We start from the raw sequence: 18,270 nt of genomic DNA, 5'->3' as shown, positions 1-18,270 counted from the left end.
CAAGATACAAATGATCACATGCTTACTTATAGGAGAACAAATCACCTTGAGGTGGATGAATATTTAGATTCAGACTTTGCCTGATGCATAGACTCAGGAAAGTCTACTTTCAATTATGTATATTTATTAGCTGGATGAGCTATCTCATGGAAGAGTGCGAAACATATTGTCATTGTTGCATCCACTATGGAAGCTGAATGTGTGGCATGCTTTGAGACCACAGTTCATGCTAAATGACTACGAAACTTTATTTCAGGACTTGGGGTTATCGACAGTATTGCCAAGCTGCTGAAAATTTATTGTGATAATTCTGCAGTAGTCTTCTTTTCTAAAAAACGACAAATATTCCAAAGGTACTAAACATATGGAGGTGAAATACTTTGTCGTTAAAGAAGAAGTTAAGAAACTTAGAGTGTCAATTGAGCATATTAGCACTAACTTTATGATTGCAGACCATTTGACGAAAAGGTTACCGCCCAAAATATATTTATTGTCATGTAACAAATATATGTATTATATTTGCGAATGAATGTTGAACATTATGTTATTAATAAAGTCTTAATATTTTGACACTTCGAACTCGTTAATATTTAAGTTTCTGATTAATATTTTATTTTCACATTATATACACATGTTAGAATGATAATGTTGAAAATAAAATTTTCTTTCTAAATGACATTATTATATGATTTCCTTTAATGTGTCATGTTAGAATTAAGACTAATATAATAGTACATTGAAGGAACTATATCGAACAAATGATGTACAATTGCCATGACTCTTATTAACTCTTGTTTTTATCATGACTTCTAATGCAATGAATATGGAAAATATGTTATGTTTATGCGCATTATGTTAGATATATATCATATCATAGATTGTATTGACACATGAGAAAAGTGGAAGAATGTAAGAATGACTCTTTTGACATGAAAAAATATACTATTTAGTTTTGAATAGTATAACTCTTGAAGTGGAGAGTTGTGAATGAAATGATAAGACTCTTGGAAAATAGTCTATATATAGTGTTGGATGGAAACACTATACTAATGAGAAAAAGACTTTAAACATAGTCTCAATCTCTGCCCAGAAATGTTGATCTATTAGCCATTAATAAGGAAGAGCATATAAAGAAAGGGAAAGAAATAGAATAGTTTCTCTATTACAAAGAACAACACACAACATCAGAAAGGAGGATCGTGTCGTCATGGATATAAATAATCTATAACTATACTTATGATGTGAAAACTATGATTTTTCAAAGATTCATTTACACATGACTTCTATAACTAAAACTTACACAAACTTCTACTTGAAGGAACTGCATTGATCGATCTGCATTTATATTTGTAACGTGGTTCTGTTCTTATTAGCGTGAAGGCAACGCATATGTGGGAGTGGGAGGTACCTTGACTTTGGTTTCTGTGGAAATAATATTACATATATATGCAGCTGAGGCGATGCTCCAGGAAACAATTTAAAAATGTGATACACCACTCTTATATTTGGAAAAAAGAAAAAAAATTAGCATAAACTTTAAAAAATGTTATTAAAAATTTCTCTCACTATCTATATCACTTTATGTTTTCATCTTTTACCTATATACATGTATGTTCAAAAGTTCATCTAAAAATTAAAGAACAACTTGTCTATGTAAAAACAACATTATTAAACTAAGAGTTACTTTACTACTACGTTTGTTTAATAGGCCATATATGTCCCACACTTAATGTTATTTTATGTATCATGACTTTATAATTGATTAGAAAATTACTTAAAAATTAAATTTAAATTTAAATTTTCCAATCAATCATAAGATCATAGTACATGGAATGACACTAAGTATGAACTCACCATATATGTACTTGGAGTTGGGCTCCACTTGACTACTATGTTTGTTCAATAGGCCATATATGTCAGTTCAGTCACTAGGCTTTTTTATTCTCGGTTCCTTATTGAGTTCTATATGGGCCGGATCATGGGATAGAAAAATAGTCCAATTTAAGAAATCAATAAAAAAATAGAGAAATTTTGTTTTTTGGTTTCCCACAATACTCGAACACACGTTCTTACTTAAGGAGACTCAAACATGTACACTTGAACCAACACCCGTTGTTAATTTATATCTATCATTTTTTCAAATATTATTAACTCTTTAAAAAAAGTAATATATGTAAGTGATAAATAATACACTTAATAAAAAAATATTCATGTGACCTTTGTCCATTTCCAAGTGAATCTTTTCTTAAGATTATATTGATGCATAAATTCCATCGATAATAGCTTTTCAAGTCCACACACGGTGCCTTAACATGAGTATATACCATCTCAATTCTCAAAGACACAATATGTAGAAAAAACTAACATAAAAATAACAAGATTGGACCAAACAATATTCCATTGTCAATGTCACACTTTCTTATCATCCGAAAATTGGCTACAAGGTCCCATTGAATCGCTGGTACCGTGGTCGGTATACACGTGTCATGAGATAAGCACGGTTCGCACAATTTCCTTATTTAAACAAAAATAAAAATTTAATTCACAAAATAATAATGGAATCAACGAGAAAAAGACGATTTCTTAAATTTTATATTTAATTTTAGAAAAACTATATCTCAGTAGCATTCACCTTTTCCTTTAAAATTGTACCCAAAAAAAAGTTTTTTCCTTTACAAAGACATCTACCTGGATCTTTGTACTTTGTTGTTACTGACACATTATCTTTCTAAAAACTGCGTCGTTTTGGTTACGTTTCATTCTGTACGATTATCGTTTCTGTTCGGGATCAAAATCGTAGTTCCGAATCGTTCGGAAAACGTTGTTCTTCAAAAAAAACATTACCTTCCAACTCTACCCCTTCTTATAACTAATTTATTTTCTCTCTGCCGCTTCGCTTCTACGGTGGCTCTTTCGCGTTCCACCGCCACCGTTAACCGGAAATAAGAAATGGATAATTCAGTGCATAACAGAGATGCTAAATTTACCCGAACATATTCCTCATATTCTTGCCCCTCTCAGAGAGACGTTTGTTACAGGTTATCTTTTATCTCTATATAATTTTTTTGGGTAGAAAATTTCTTGAATGGTTTGATTGTATGGGTTTTTGCCCCCAGGAACTGAATTTGTGTTTGAGGTTTGATCTTAGGATTTTTTTGGTACTACCAAGGGTTATCCCTCGTCTTCTTGTTCGGTAAGGAACTAATTATTTTTGGTATTTGTGATTCTTGCTTCCAACAAGTATCACTGCCGGAAATCGAACCATCGACCTTGAGAATCCTGGTCTTACGCCTTGGTTGGTATTTTAGGTTTAATTCTATATGAAATAAAATTCATTGTCCTTCTTAATTAGATTAGTGGTGACTGGAAGGTCATTATGCAATAATGCAATATCATATTTAGTTATTGCTAATTATTATAATAATAAAAATAATAATCAGACCATAAAAGGAGGTTCCATTGGCCGTTCATTTTTGAGGTATCATAATAATCTGCATTGTTAATAGGGCAATTTTTAGTTATTATTACTTTAGGAGGAATAGTAGGTTGGTAATTGGTAACTATAATGTTTGATACTCCCATTCTAGACCAAAATAAAAGATTGGTGCTCTACGTAACTTTCATCACTAGGATTTAATTAATCACTTGATCATTCTAGAAGCTCATGTTTTTGCTGTATTAAGTGATACATAACATAGCCATGGGGAAGTAAGATTGAAAGGTATTCAATCCATAGGCTATTTGCTTCTGGTACTGATTATTAGCAATTTAGCATGCATGGATTATAGCAGGGTTGAGTTGTGTTTCAAAATGATGCTGGTTCTCAAACCATGTTTCGGAAACTACAATTGAAACATGCTGCGTGTGAGACAGGCTGTGTTCCATTTAAGGGCAAGTATGTGTCTATTTTTCGATCTTAGTGCTAGCATTTTTTCTTCCTTGAAAAAATGCATTTACTGCTTAGAAATGCAGTGAACACTTTGATTCTCCCTGAATAGTATGCATGTCATATTATACATGAAAGTCTTATTGGCTTTGTTTCTCCTTTGCTTTTGATTCTCCCTGAATTGTTGCCATCAGTATTTGGTTTTAGGCTGTGCGAGAACTTGAATAGTTTCCAGAATAACCCTTTACTTGAGCTATATAGTACAGTGGTTAGAGTAAAATGTTGAAGGTTTAAGATGGCTCTCATCACGTTCATGATCCTATGGAAAAGAAATGGGTTGTTGACTCTCAATACCATAGCATTTGAGAACTGTTTACTAGCTTCTTTTAGGTTTTGGAGGTGAGGAGTTCACTTTTCAAAAATAAGAAATAAGTTGATGCAGTTTACCCATGTCATATGAAGTTTGGATGATGAACAACGATTATAATGAAGCTGTCATAGCACATTTGCTCATAAAAAATGATAGGAACATGAACATTATTAGAATTATGATGAATCTTCCACGAATAGTATGCTCAAGCTCTATTTGGGGTCCTAAAGCCAAACATTGAACAATGAAACCTCTGAAATAGAAAAGGGGTAAACAACATTGCTTTCTAAGCTTTCTAGCAATTTCTTTTACTCATTTTGCATGACTTGTTGGAAGGAGTAGCCACACACCTCAAAAGAGAATAGTTCCTTACCCATAGGGTGAGGGGATACCCTTGTTATACCAAAAAAAAAGAAAGGGGTTAGTTAGTCCCTTTTCTAAGCTTTCTAGCAATTTCATTTACTCATTTTCCACGACTTGATGAGTGAGTGTTTGAAGATTTGGATCGCAAAATAAGTGCTGTGATTAGCCTCATGAATTTTAGAATGGAACTCATGCTTCTCCTCCATTTACCTTTCATTATAAAAGAAGCCGTAGTTTATCAGATGCACAACAAAACCTTTTTAATATGATATATTATGAATTATGATAGCCACATCTTCTCCCAAACGCATTCTGTTTTTGTCTTAACTATTGCTTTTATCAATACGTTGGAAGTGTGTTTATTAAGTCATTTTATCGGTAATGCATATGATGGACTATTTTTTTGTTGCAATTAACTATACATTTTTCTGTACTTTTGGCAGCTGTGGCACATGTGGTTATGAGCTAAATCTATCCTCCTCAAACCGGAACACCTCATCCATTGGATCTAAATACGGAAAGTTTATAAAGCGAGGTATCATGTCATTCTTCAATATTGATGACAGCAGATTTACCCAGGTTGATAAAATTCAATGCCTTCCCTATTTTACGAAGCACTCATGGGGTTTGTTTCGCCGAAGAACTAAGCTTCTTTGTCGCAAGTGTGGCAACTATATTGGAAATGCATACAATGGTTACACTGAATCCTTCACTCTTGTGTCAGATGGAGAAGGATCATCTCCTAGCACCAAAGCCTCGAGTCATACTAAATATAACATCCGCATTCGTGCCTTACAGCCTTCATCCTCTAAAGAATCCGGGACCCCTGTGTTTGTTGGAAATGCCTGGTAACCACCAGCGACAAGGAGATTAGAAGTTCATGAATATATGCAACGTTCTGGTTTGGCAAGGTTTTTATGTTTTCGCTCTATAAAATGTGATAAATTGTGGCAGCATGTAAGTTTGTAAGGATTAAAATTATAAGTTATTGCCGGTTTGGGATATTGTGATCATATTACATTACTGGGAAGAAAAAACAGAAACTAAGAGAGCAGAGTCACTTCTAATGAATTGATTGATTTGTGTGGCACGTACTAAGGATGCTACTTAACATTAAGTTTGCATTTTGTGTTTATACACACATACGTCTCTTCTTTCCTTTGGGAGAACCAACACATTTCTCCATTCACAGTTTTCTTATCCAGCAAGTAACCAAACATAAAATTTCTGCCATCCTTCACGGGCATGAAACTGTTTTATCTATCCACATATTCACAATACTTTTATTTGAGTATATTCAAAACATTTAGCAAATTTGTCATTGAAGTTCACCTATTTCACTCTATAATTATTAACAAATTTGTATGTCATATCTGATATTGTGTCAAGCTAGAAGGTCTGCTATACTATAGAGACTATAGTCTAATATTATATCACACTTAGATGGTATCTCATAACTTCACATATATAATTGACAAGATTAAAATCTTATGTAAAATGTGTGATGATAATACGAACTGTAAAACCTACTAAACGTAAAAATGAAGTTATAAACACAGACAAAATGTATTTAATGCATTGTATCAAATATTTGTCCCTATCCATATTTGTTTTATGTAAATAGATTAAATTAATTTAAAAAAAAAATGGACAAAAGTAAAATTGAAGTCTATATTTAAAAGATTAAAACTAAGTTATTAAATAAATATATTTAGGAAAAAACATGCATGTCATTTTGAAAAACGAAACACATGTTTTTTAATCAATAATAACTAGTAGCTAAACTAAGTCATAAGCAATGTTGTAAAAGTCGAGCTAGACATTAAACCAGAAAATGTTTCGTATTAGGTTTATCCGATTTAAACGGTTAAACTGTCCAGTTGGACCGAATGATTCATATATAATTAATAACTTTTATCAATAAATATATAATTATATATAAGAAAAAAAATTTGGACCAAAGTAAAACAAAATATTAAAGTAGTGTTCTATTTTATTTTATTTTAAGTAAACTGTTTGATTTACTTCCCAGGTTATTTCGGTTTAACTGAGTTTAATATGATCAGACCAGAATTTTTCCGGTTCAAAGCAGTTCAACACTCAATCAGTTAAGACTGTAAACCAAAATCATTTTCAAGTTCGGTCAGTGGTTAAACTAATTGAAGAACCGTATAGTGCTTTCCGGTTCTCACAACACTGGTGATAAGTGAGCATGTTACCTTTAAAGGAAAAGAAAAAAAGTAAACCACTCGATTGAAAAGCCCAATGTCACTAAGTCCACATCATACTCCCATTTACTTTACTAAATGTACCTTTTAAATGAGATGTTAAATAGTTTTAAGTTTGAGAAAAAAATGTATGTAATACATTGACTCTTTTAAAAAATGTAATACTAATGAATGATGAATAATATATTGTTTGTGAATGAATTTTTATATAAACACTACATAAATATTACACTCTTTAATTTTTTATCATTCTTCCTCTAGTGTCTTTTTTATTTTTGAAGGCAATCCTTCTACAACACCATTGTTTCTTTCTTTCTAATCCCTTTCTTCTTTCTATGTTCAAGATTAGGTCTAATGAGCTACAAAGTAGTGGCAGCTTCTAGCCCACACTACAATCCCCGCAAAACCACCATTTAGGGTTTTAGACAAGTGCATGTGTATGGTCAAATGACGTTTGTGGTGCAACTTTTCTTCCTCCTATGTGAGTTTGTAACTAGCAAATCGTTGACGATTTCACAGTTTTCCTTAACAATTTCATGAGTTTAAGTGATATCGTGATTGCTACTAATTTGTGATTTGCTAGCTGAGTCACAGACATGGCTACCGCACAAGATAAATTACAATCTTGTCAAACATGCTAGCATATATATGATGTTGTAGTGAAGCAAGTTACACTAAATATATATCAATAATGTTATTTAAAACTTTAAGTTGTCATTTTATTTTTAAATAGCTCTGATATCATGTTAAAACATGACTTTATATACTTGAAAAGAAAGAACTCAATATAGGAATAAGAGAGTAAAAATTCAAGCTCCATAGAAAGAGAATTGACATTAGAGTATTGAAGAATACGTCATAATATTTTTATTGATTGTGAATGAATCTCAAAGAGATATATATACAAAATAGAAGAGAATAATCACCCCTCAACAAAACTAACTACCCACAAAAACAGAAATAAAACAAATTAGACAAAGTACACAACTATTTTAATATTCAACCGCAAGCTGGAATGTATTATACATTTCAAGCTTGAAATTATTGTGTTAAATACAACATATACTCTAATATCTCCTCTTGTCGGTGAGCGAGTTTCATCTCTCAGTCTTGAAATTTGAATGTGAAGCAATATTGACGCTTAACCACCATTTGACAGAAGCAATTTTATCCAAAGCTTAACCATCTATCTTGACAGAAGCTTAACCAACCATAATGAAGAAAAATACACACTTTAGTAATTTTGTGTGTTTAATGAGAAAGATGAGTAAAGAAAATAGAGTATGGATAAATGAGATAATTGAGGTTTAAAAGATGGAGAATAAGAAGAGAAGGTCAAGATTCTTGCGGTTTGAATAATATGAATTCTTGTTGTCATTGATGTACGAGAACTTCTTAGGAAGATATTCAAATCAACGAAGGAGGACAACCTTTTATTTATCCAACATATCTGCCAAGGCTTTGAATAATACACCATGACCTTCATCTAGGCCGAAAACAATGCTAGTCTCATAACACATACAATTCTTGGAATTATTGCTTCTCTTACAAGGATCAAGAAGCGAGTAATATTCTCATCATCATCTTTAATCTTTAGAAATTTGAGTTGGCCTTTTAAGCAATGGCTTTGCATGCTTTGGAATCCCATAAGTTGATGATTTACCATCATTTACCAAGGGTGATGCATAAGGCATAGCTTGAATAAATGTTAGTACTCCCACAGAAGATACTAAATGCAAGGAAGTAAAGAAAGAAACTGATGATGGTGGTGAAGAGTGTAGAAGTTGATCCATGAATGTGAGTGATGATTCTTCGCTGAATATTGGAATGATGGAGCCATAAGCGGAAGTTATTAAAGAATAATTATGCTCGGATACAATGTTAAAACATGACTTTATATACTTGAAAAGAAAGAATTCAAGATATGAACGAGAAAAGCAAAGATTCAAACTCCATAAAAATAGAATTGACACTAGAATATTAAAAACCTCATATTTTAATTGATTGTGAATGAATCTCAAGAGATATATATACAAAATAGAAGATAACAATCACCCCTCAACAAAACTAAACTACCCCAAAAACAAAAATAAAACAAATAAAACAAAGCACTATACTATTTTAACAATTAGCTACACTTTTTACTTAATAATCTCAACAATTGTGAGCACATCAATGTGTTTCACATGTGTGATTGGTTTTTAAAAAAAATCAATAAAAAAATTATTAATTAAGTATTATTTTCCTAATCATAACGATTTATACTCCAAAGAATCAAAGGTGAAACTTATTTATATTATATGCTCTATCACAATAACACACAAGGTGTCATGGTTTTAATAGTGCTCAGGGTTCCTTTGTTTAAGTGATAGACTATATTGTTAGTCTAATGTATTTTCTAATGTATTTTCTATCTTATTGGAAAGTGAGTTAGAAAGGAGCAAAATAAAACATCACCATATGAACACATTGTCACGACTACAACCATTTCCATCAATGTCATTATTATTTTATTGGATTAATATCCTATTATCTATGTTATCATATCTTTGTTCTATCGTGATCATCTTAACAAGTTATAAATGATGTCATAAGGAAGGATAAAAAGATGTGACTTGTTTGGAACCTTGGCATCCAATACCTAATTGATAGTATCACTTTGAAGAGAGGGGTCACATATGATATGAGTCTACATTTTTTTTACTTTATTTATTTTTAAAATAGACAATCATTAAATTAATTTTTAGAGGAGAAGGTAAATGGCACGTGATAATGGAACTAAGTAAAGTTACATATACCTCGTGATGCATCAGAAAACTCCATCTAAGTAATATACATAGATTACCATAATCTAAGCTTCTTTCTGTTCTCTACATGTGCTTCTCCAAATTAATGTCCTTAATGGGGTTTCCTAGCACTACCAAGTTTAACAACCTTAATGTTTCCTTTTTGGTTCTTCCATTTATAGCTATCACAATACTTAACCTCGTATTAGCCACAAAAGGTTGTAATTTCCCTGCCATTTTCAACTTTGGTGACTCAAACTCAGACACTGGTGGTTTAGCTGCTACCCTTCTAGCACCAACCCCACCATATGGAGAGACATATTTTCACAGACCCTCTGGAAGGTTCTCTGATGGTCGTCTCATCATTGATTTTATTGGTAATTACTATACTTTTTCTACTACTTTTGCAGTCTACTTTTCTAAATGCCTCATATATGGTTTCTTTGTTAAACACTTGAAGTGAGCTAGCAAGTACCATTTTTGAGTTATTTCAGCAACCCTTTTCATTCAAAGGTTGGAAAAACTTAACTATGCATTTTTAGGGAAAAGATAAATGCAGGTTGCTGCTTAAGTACTTTGTAGTGTTGCAGAACATAGAATAGAAAATTAGTGAATAGATATATAAATTAATTTTGCATTGACTGTTATCACTTATCAGTTATCACCTCTAATATCACTTAGAACAGTCATTCGGATTCATATTTTAATCTCAACCATTCATATCTCACCTCTCACACAAACACATTACTTAGTCTTACTCACCTAATGCATCACATGTGTGAGTGTATGTTCATTTTTAGATTTTCATGAACCCAGAGAAGGATATACTTGACATTAGATTAACTGTAGTTAAAATATATGATATGATTTCACAATTAATTTATCCAATTTTCTAGTTAATATACATGATATTATTGTCTTTGGGCATCCCCACAGCCTAGCCCAAAGAGTGAATTATTGACATTCTCAAATGTCTATTCAAATTCCTTTTTGAAGAATCATATCTTTGTAAAATAGAAAACTCAAAAAATGTGATTAGTTAGTAGAGAATATGGATAGGTAATTGAGTGTCAATAACTCCACTCGGCATCCTAAACTACATGGAGCAGTTTAATCCTCAACCAATTTGTCACCAAATGAAGGTTTATTCCAATGTTGTTCAACAATTTGTAATTTCAGCACAGAGTTTTGGACTCCCCTATCTCAGTGCATATCTTGATTCCCTTGGGACCAATTTCTCACATGGCGCAAACTTCGCGACAGCAGGATCAACAATCAGACTCCCGCCGAGTATCATACGTATGCATGGTCGATTCAGTCCTTTCTTCCTTGATGTTCAGTACACTCAATTCAGAGATTTCAAGTCCAGAACACAATTGATTAGAAGTCAAGGTAAACTGAAGAACTTATTTTATTGATGCATTTTAGATGATTCTTAGTGCTAATTAAAGACATGCTTTTACTCATATTTGTTCGAACTTTCTCTGCAGGAGGCATATCTGCAACCTTGATGCCTAAAGAAGAATATTTTGCTAAAGCTTTATACACATTTGATATTGGTCAAAATGATATAACTGCAGGCTTTTTGGGTAACATGACTGTGCAACAAGTTAATACTTCAGTACCTGATATAGTAAAGAGTTTCTCAGCAAATGTTAAGGTAGTTCTGTTCAATACCTTTCTAATGATATTCTATCACTTTGCTATTTTATTAATTTATTACTCTTAATTGGTGAACTTGGTGATGAAGAACATATATGATTTGGGGGCTAGATCATTTTGGATACACAACACTGGACCTGGCTGCATCCCTTTTATTTTGGTTAATGTTCTATCAACCGAAACGGATAGCTATGGTTGTCTAAAGGCATACAATGATGTAGCCCAGTATTTTAACCACAGGTTGAAGGAAGCCGTGGTTCAACTTCGAAAGGATCTTCCTCTGGCTGCAATCACATATGTAGATGTATATTCTGTTAAGTACTCTCTTTTCAGAAGCCCAAAGAAATATGGTGAGCCAAATTAAAATGATCCCATTTTTGCATTCCTATTCTCAAACTTTCCGAAATAATGTATTCACTGGTTGAGTTTTTCATTGATGTGAAGGATTTGAACACCCACTAGTTGCTTGCTGTGGCTATGGAGGAGAGTACAATTATAGCAGTATTGTTGGATGTGGAGGAACCACAGAAATTAATGGTACTAAAGTTTTTGCGGGTTCATGTGAAAAACCATCTGTTAGAGTGATTTGGGATGGAATCCACTACACTGAGGCAGCTAACAAGTTCATCTTCGATAAAATCTCTACCGGGGCTTTCTCCGATCCACCTCTTCCCTTGAACATGTCATGTCACAGAAGAAGTCATGACTTTATCAGTGCACAGGAAAATTTTCTCAACATGAAATGTTATGATAGCCACGTTTTCATCCAAAGGTGTTCTTAGTTACATTGTACGCTGTACCAGTTTTTCTGTGCGGTATGATTCTATGTGGTTCGTCATATTTGTTATATTATTATTACAACACTCCCTTTATGACGAATCATGTAACACTCCCTTTGTGGTATGTGAAATTTGGTACATGATACGTAAACGAGAGAATCATGTAACTATTGTTTTCATCCTATTATTTGTATGTCAGAACATGGAATAGTGTCCTTGATTATGATTTATGAGTATGATGAATCTAATTTTCTTGTTGCAATTAAAGATGAAATTCACTTGATTGTATAACGTCATAAATTTAAGAAAATAAATGTGTGGTTTGAAGATATAGTTTGTTTTAGATAGTCAAACCACACTATAGATATTAGTCTTTCTATTTTTGGTTTTGAATAATCAAATTATCAACTTGAAGAATTGTAACAGTGATTGAAAGGAGAGGAAAATTCGAACTATTCAACAAATTTCAAACATATGTACCTTCTAGAAAGGAAAATGTTGGCTTTCAGGGCTATTGACAATGAAATTAACCCTTTGGGATATAATGGAAGATGCTACCTTTGTAAGTAATAAATAATGGAGTTTCTCACTACTACCAAGTTTCACTTGTCTTTTCTTGTTATTCTATCTATAGCTACTACAATACTTAACCCTGTATCTGCAACAAAACCTTGTAATTTCCCAGCCATATTCAACTTAGGTGACTCAAACTCAGATACTGGTGGCTTGGCTGCTTCACTTTTAGCACCAACCCCACCATATGAGAGACCTATTTTCACAGACCCTATGGAAGATTCTCTGATGGCCGTCTCATCATTGATTTTATTGGTAATTGATATTTCTCTATAGTTCTATTTCCAGGATACAAATTTAATGTCTTAGATGAAGCTTTTTTGTCAAGCACTTCAAGCTTTTGTTCCCTCCAACCAACATCTATGTATAATTCTTGAGTTGTTTCAGCTTTAGCTCTTTTTATTAAGGAAAAAGACAAGGTAGGTTTCTGCCTAGTTACTTTGTCATGTTGCAGAACAAAGAATAGGAAGTTCTTAAGTGGATAAGATAACTTTGCTGTGGTGGCAGACTGGTACCCATAAGTTTAGTACAAGGTTCATCAAGTATAGCCAATTGAAGTTTAAATATATTAGTTTTGGTTATTTTGTTCATTAAGATTTTCTTTATGACATTTAACATTTTCAATAAACAAATTTATAGCAAAGGTAGAGATCAAATAACATGATATGTTGCATGCTCCTCTAAAGTGACTGAAGTTGTTTATCAAGTGATCAAGTAAGAGTGTATGAGATATGATAAGAGTATATTTAAGATTAAGTTATTGATGGACACAAATGGAGGATTTTATTCCAACTTTAATCTGTAACACTGATTTCAGCACAAAGTTTTGGACTACCCTATCTCAGTGCATATCTTGATTCTCTTGGGACCAACTTCTCACATGGTGCAAACTTTGCAACATCAGCATCAACAATCAGACCCCCTCCCAGTATCATACCTCAGGGTGGGTTTAGTCCTTTCTACCTTGATGTTCAGTACACTCAATTCAAAGACTTCAAACCTAGAACACAGTTTATTAGACATCAAGGTAAACAACAAAGTTTTATTCATTATTATAGATAATTCTAATAATTGAGGGCTTGGTTTAGTTCATTTTTCTTCTAATTTTCTGAGCAGGTGGCATATTTGCAAGCTTGATGCCTAGAGAAGAGTATTTTTCTAAAGCTTTGTATACATTTGATATCGGTCAAAATGATCTTGGAGCTGGCTTTTTTGGTAACATGACTACACAACAAGTTAATGCTTCTGTACCTGATATAGTCAATAGTTTCTCAGCAAATGTTAAGGTAGTTCAATACCCTTCAATGATATTTTAATATTTACACAATTTCTGAATTTATAGTTCTAAATTGTTGAACTCGGTGATCGGCAACGAAGAACATATACGACTTGGGGGCTAGATCATTTTGGATACACAACACAGGACCCATTGGCTGCCTCCCTTATATTCTAGCCAACTTTCTATCAGTTGAAAGAGATGAATATGGTTGTGCAAAACCATATAATGAAGTAGCTCACTATTTTAACCAAAAGTTGAAACAAGCCGTTGTTCAACTTCGCAAGGATCTTCCTCTGTCTGCAATTACATATGTAGATATCTACTCAGTAAAGTACTCTCTTTTCAGCAACCCAAAGAAATATGGTGAGCCAAATTAAAATCCTCTACAAACCCATATTCCTATATTCAATCTTCCATATAATTTGTCACTAGTTGGTTGATTTTATTTCATTGATGCACAGGATTTGAGCACCCACTTGTTGCATGTTGTGGCTATGGAGGGGAGTATAATTATAGCAGTATTGTTGGCTGTGGAGGAACCATAGAAATCAATGGTACTAATGTTTTTGTGGGTTCATGTGATAGACCATCTATTAGAGTGAATTGGGATGGGGTTCATTACACTGAGGCAGCTAATAAGTTCATCTTTGATAAAATTTCTACTGGGGCTTTCTCAGATCCACCTCTTCCATTGAACATGGCATGTCACAGAAATTCCACTAATATCTGAAGGCATAAGTTGAAGGTTTAAGATGGTGTCTAAATCACATTGATTATGCATGGAAAAGGATTGTGTTGCTTACTCTAAATACTATAGCATTTGAGAGCAACTACTCGTAATGTTCTTTTTTGAGTTATAAAATTGAGGTAGTTATTTACTCTTACAAAAAGAAGAATAAAATTTGATGCAACTTAATATATGTTCATAAAGAATAATAGTAACATCAACTTTATTACTATTTTTTTTGGTAGATAACATTAATTTTTTTGGATACTATCAATGGTATATCCTCATCTTTTTTAGATAAGGAACTAATCTCTTTTGAGGTTTGTGACAGACTTTCTCAACAAGTGTAACATTAATTTGAATTATGTTCAATTTGTCCAATTTTGGTCTTAAAAAGCCATATTGAACAAAGAATCACTTGAAATAGTAATGGACTAATGGGGCTAGTTAGCATCATTTTATAAGCTTTCTAGCAATTTCTGATACTCATTTATTTTCCAAGAGTTGATGACTTAATTTCTGATTGAAACAACATGTGAAGTGCTTTAATTAGCCTCTTGAACTTAAATATAAAACAAATCATTTCTAGTCCAATTCCCATTCATTGTAAAGAAGCCGTAGCTTTACCAGATGAACAGCAAAATCCTTGTGATATTGAAGAGCGTGGTTGTTATATTGATTATGAGTATGGTGAATCTCGTTTTCTTGTTGTTTGATACCTATTGTCTATAACTAAGAAGTTTTTTGCATTTAACATCAGAACGTTATATACCTTGAAAAGGATTATTCACCCACCAACAAAAAATGTTTGTTTTTATTGCACAGCGTCATAAATTTAAGAGAATACATGTGTGGATTGAAAATACAGTTTGATTTTGATACTCAAACTACCTTTGGTTGTGAATAATCAAACTATCAACGTATGATGAATATAACACTGACCCTTTCAAATATTTGCAGAGAAACTTGTGTAAATACATATATCTATATACATAGATATTCAATAGATGATTGATAACGTATTAAAACATCAATTTTAGTTAAAATTTATTGCTAAATGATAGCACTTACAAATATAATATACGTATTTCCAAATATGATATGTTAATTATGTCTTGTACAAGTTTTTCCTCATATTCTTCGGCTTTTAGGGGGCTATTTATTATGAAACTGACCCTTCGTGCTAAATAGATTTCTTTTGGGTTGGAAAGAATTGGTGAGACTTTTGACTTCTCTACTCTCTTACTTTCTTCAAACCAAACACTAGGGCGAGCTTAACTTAATTTGGCAATTTTTGAAATTTATATTTAAAAGCTAAAACTTATCTATTTTTTTAATATTTCATTTTATTAAATTGTAATTTTGAAGTTCAAAGGCAATCAAGGAGGAAGAGTACTAAGGGCTACTGCAATTGGGATATCTTAGAGTGTAACTGTCTTCAGTTATTTTAAGACTTTTAAGCTTTGTCAACAAAGTAAAGTGGTTAGGATCTCTTGGGATTTAGCTTCAAGAACCCTATAGCCTCGTTGCAAATTTGTAATTCAGTTACATTTTTTATCCTAATGTGATTCAATCCGATTAAAACATTTATTGTGTAATTAAACGAGTGGTTTTGCCTTTCTACTTCATTCATTTATAACCTACAAAATCCAAGAGCAATTAATTGGTTTCACTCAACAATAATAAGAATGACATGAAAATGATATGAAGTGTCTTTTCAGCATTATGTTTCATGTATCAATGCAAGCATTCATGTAAATTTGCTTCCAACACTTTATTTGAATTCCCTTTCGTTTGATGAATATGGATTGTTTGTATTTGAAACTATTTATTATTCAAAAGAAATAGAAAGAATAAAATGGATGGAAAAAAAGCAATAGGTTTTAGTTTCAAGATCCACCAGTAACATTACCATTGAAGATTTCAATGGTATCACCTTGCCCAACATGGTGCCACCGGAAAGATCTATCATCATCCATCACATTTTGCTTGTAAATGAAAAAATAACCTTCTTGTGGAAGATGAAACTGGATCCTCTGATGCAATTTCTGCAACTCCTTCCTCAACTCTCCTACATTATCACTTGCATTCACCTCAATAGGAATTTTCTTCGTCCCGCTCTTAGGCAATACCATCAGCTTCAACTTCTTCGACCCACCGCCACTACTACTACTACCACAATTGCCACCACCAATCACGACTACAGAAGTAGTCGTGACTGGTGGTAATGGCTTAAGACTCACGTCGATATCGGAATTATCTGATACATTATCACAATCTCGAAGCAATTGATGATCATGCAATTCAGTCCCCGTTGCATGCAAAATCAGCCTGTGAACTGGAACATTCTGATCCATCTCATGAATCTTTTCCTTGAGTGTCATTACGGTGTCGCTTACGTCAATATCAAGAGGTAGCACTTTAGAAGAAGCAGTTTTAACGTTGAGGTGAATCTTCGTGGTGATGATGGTTGGTGTAGGAGAGTTATAATTCAAGTCATCGTCTTTCACAATAGGAGGCTTGTCATCAAAGTTATGATCAGGTGCAACAAGAAGCTGAATGTGGGAATTGTGAAAGATTTCACACTTCCAAATGTCACCATCGTCAGGAAGAACTTGACCATTGAAAATTAGGGTTTGTTTGGAAGTAGGAATGCCATGATACTTTTGAATCTTCTCTTTCATTTCGAGGACATTGTCGAAGAAACCAACTTCAATGCAAAATGACTTTCCTCTTTGTATCTCAAATATCACGTCCATGATGTAGATGATGATAAGAAGAACTCAACAATGGTGGTATTACACTTAGTGTGAGAATGAAAAGACGAGTGACATATTATATGATATGCGTCTCAGCCATTGATCAATTTTGTTTTTTCATCAATGTCTATCTTTGAAGGTACTAGGTGGAAGTTGAATGTAACTAAATTTTAGTATTCATAGTCCAACTGTTATTCAGCACTAATTTGTGGAGGTAAAAAAAAAAAAGGAATGTGCATATCATATACTGGAAAAAAAATTACTTAAGTTTGTTATTAAAAAATGTACTTTAAAAAAATATATTGTTAGTCTATTTTCTAAACAAATACAAATATGAGAAAGTAAATTCTGTATGGAAAGCTTAAATGTTTTTTATACTTTCAGTACGAATCCTATTGGTTATTGATTTTAAATAAAAATAATTTGGGAAAATAATAAATAATATATCGACAATGTAAAATTAGTACACATATGATTTACATTTAATTCTTTCAATAATCATCTCAAAATCTACACTGCTATGTTTAAGATGTCTAGCAATTTGTTATACTAACAATAAATTCGAATTAAACTGGATTAAAGAAAATACCTTATTACTATGAAAACTATTTTTTTAAAAGATGAAGCAACAGGTAATATTTTTGATTCGATAGTCATTTTTAAATATTAATAATAACTTCAACTTATTATTGAAACAAGGACATATAATATTAATAATAGTCATTTTTATATGTATTCAGTACTTTTTCTTCAAATTAATATAATTTCTTATATTGATATGACGTGTACAACACTAATGATGGATTTTGTAATTTATGGTTTGACTAGTATTCAATTTATTACAGACTAGGATATAGT

General features: G+C 32.4%; 4 protein-coding genes across 5 annotated transcripts; 3 read left to right on the top strand and 1 right to left on the bottom strand.

Annotated features, from left to right (window-relative positions):
- On the top strand, positions 2,659-5,616 carry LOC109360316 (uncharacterized protein At4g08330, chloroplastic-like). Of its 2 annotated transcripts, XM_019605121.1 has the most exons (3): positions 2,659-3,038; positions 5,063-5,154; positions 5,344-5,616. In XM_019605121.1, the coding sequence occupies exons 1-3, from the start codon at positions 2,950-2,952 to the stop codon at positions 5,469-5,471; spliced, it is 309 nt and encodes a 102-aa protein (XP_019460666.1). In that variant the 5' UTR covers positions 2,659-2,949; the 3' UTR covers positions 5,472-5,616. The 2 variants fall into 2 exon arrangements, with proteins under 2 accessions (XP_019460666.1, XP_019460665.1); XM_019605120.1 differs by having other exon boundaries at positions 2,661-3,038; positions 5,063-5,616.
- On the top strand, positions 9,664-12,646 carry LOC109360840 (esterase-like). Its single transcript, XM_019605987.1, has 5 exons — positions 9,664-10,010; positions 10,813-11,025; positions 11,124-11,293; positions 11,384-11,645; positions 11,740-12,646. Exons 1-5 carry the CDS (start codon positions 9,722-9,724, stop codon positions 12,075-12,077), a joined length of 1,272 nt encoding a protein of 423 aa, XP_019461532.1. The 5' UTR covers positions 9,664-9,721; the 3' UTR covers positions 12,078-12,646.
- LOC109360841 (esterase-like) lies at positions 9,728-14,752 on the top strand. The gene is given in 7 exon segments (XM_019605988.1): positions 9,728-9,751; positions 12,654-12,837; positions 12,840-12,902; positions 13,465-13,674; positions 13,764-13,933; positions 14,025-14,289; positions 14,388-14,752. Coding segments are annotated over 7 exon segments (1,173 nt in total). The 5' UTR covers positions 9,728-9,739; the 3' UTR covers positions 14,657-14,752.
- LOC109360845 lies at positions 16,344-17,575 on the bottom strand. The gene has a single exon (XM_019605991.1). It carries the CDS (start codon positions 17,410-17,412, stop codon positions 16,543-16,545), a length of 870 nt encoding a protein of 289 aa, XP_019461536.1. The 5' UTR covers positions 17,413-17,575; the 3' UTR covers positions 16,344-16,542.

The sequence above is a fragment of the Lupinus angustifolius genome, chromosome LG11 (assembly GCF_001865875.1).
Source record: "Lupinus angustifolius cultivar Tanjil chromosome LG11, LupAngTanjil_v1.0, whole genome shotgun sequence".
NCBI classification, from domain to species: domain Eukaryota; kingdom Viridiplantae; phylum Streptophyta; class Magnoliopsida; order Fabales; family Fabaceae; genus Lupinus; species Lupinus angustifolius.
The sequence above is the reverse complement of the archived record's forward strand: the minus strand, read 5'-3'. Positions and strand labels throughout refer to the sequence as shown.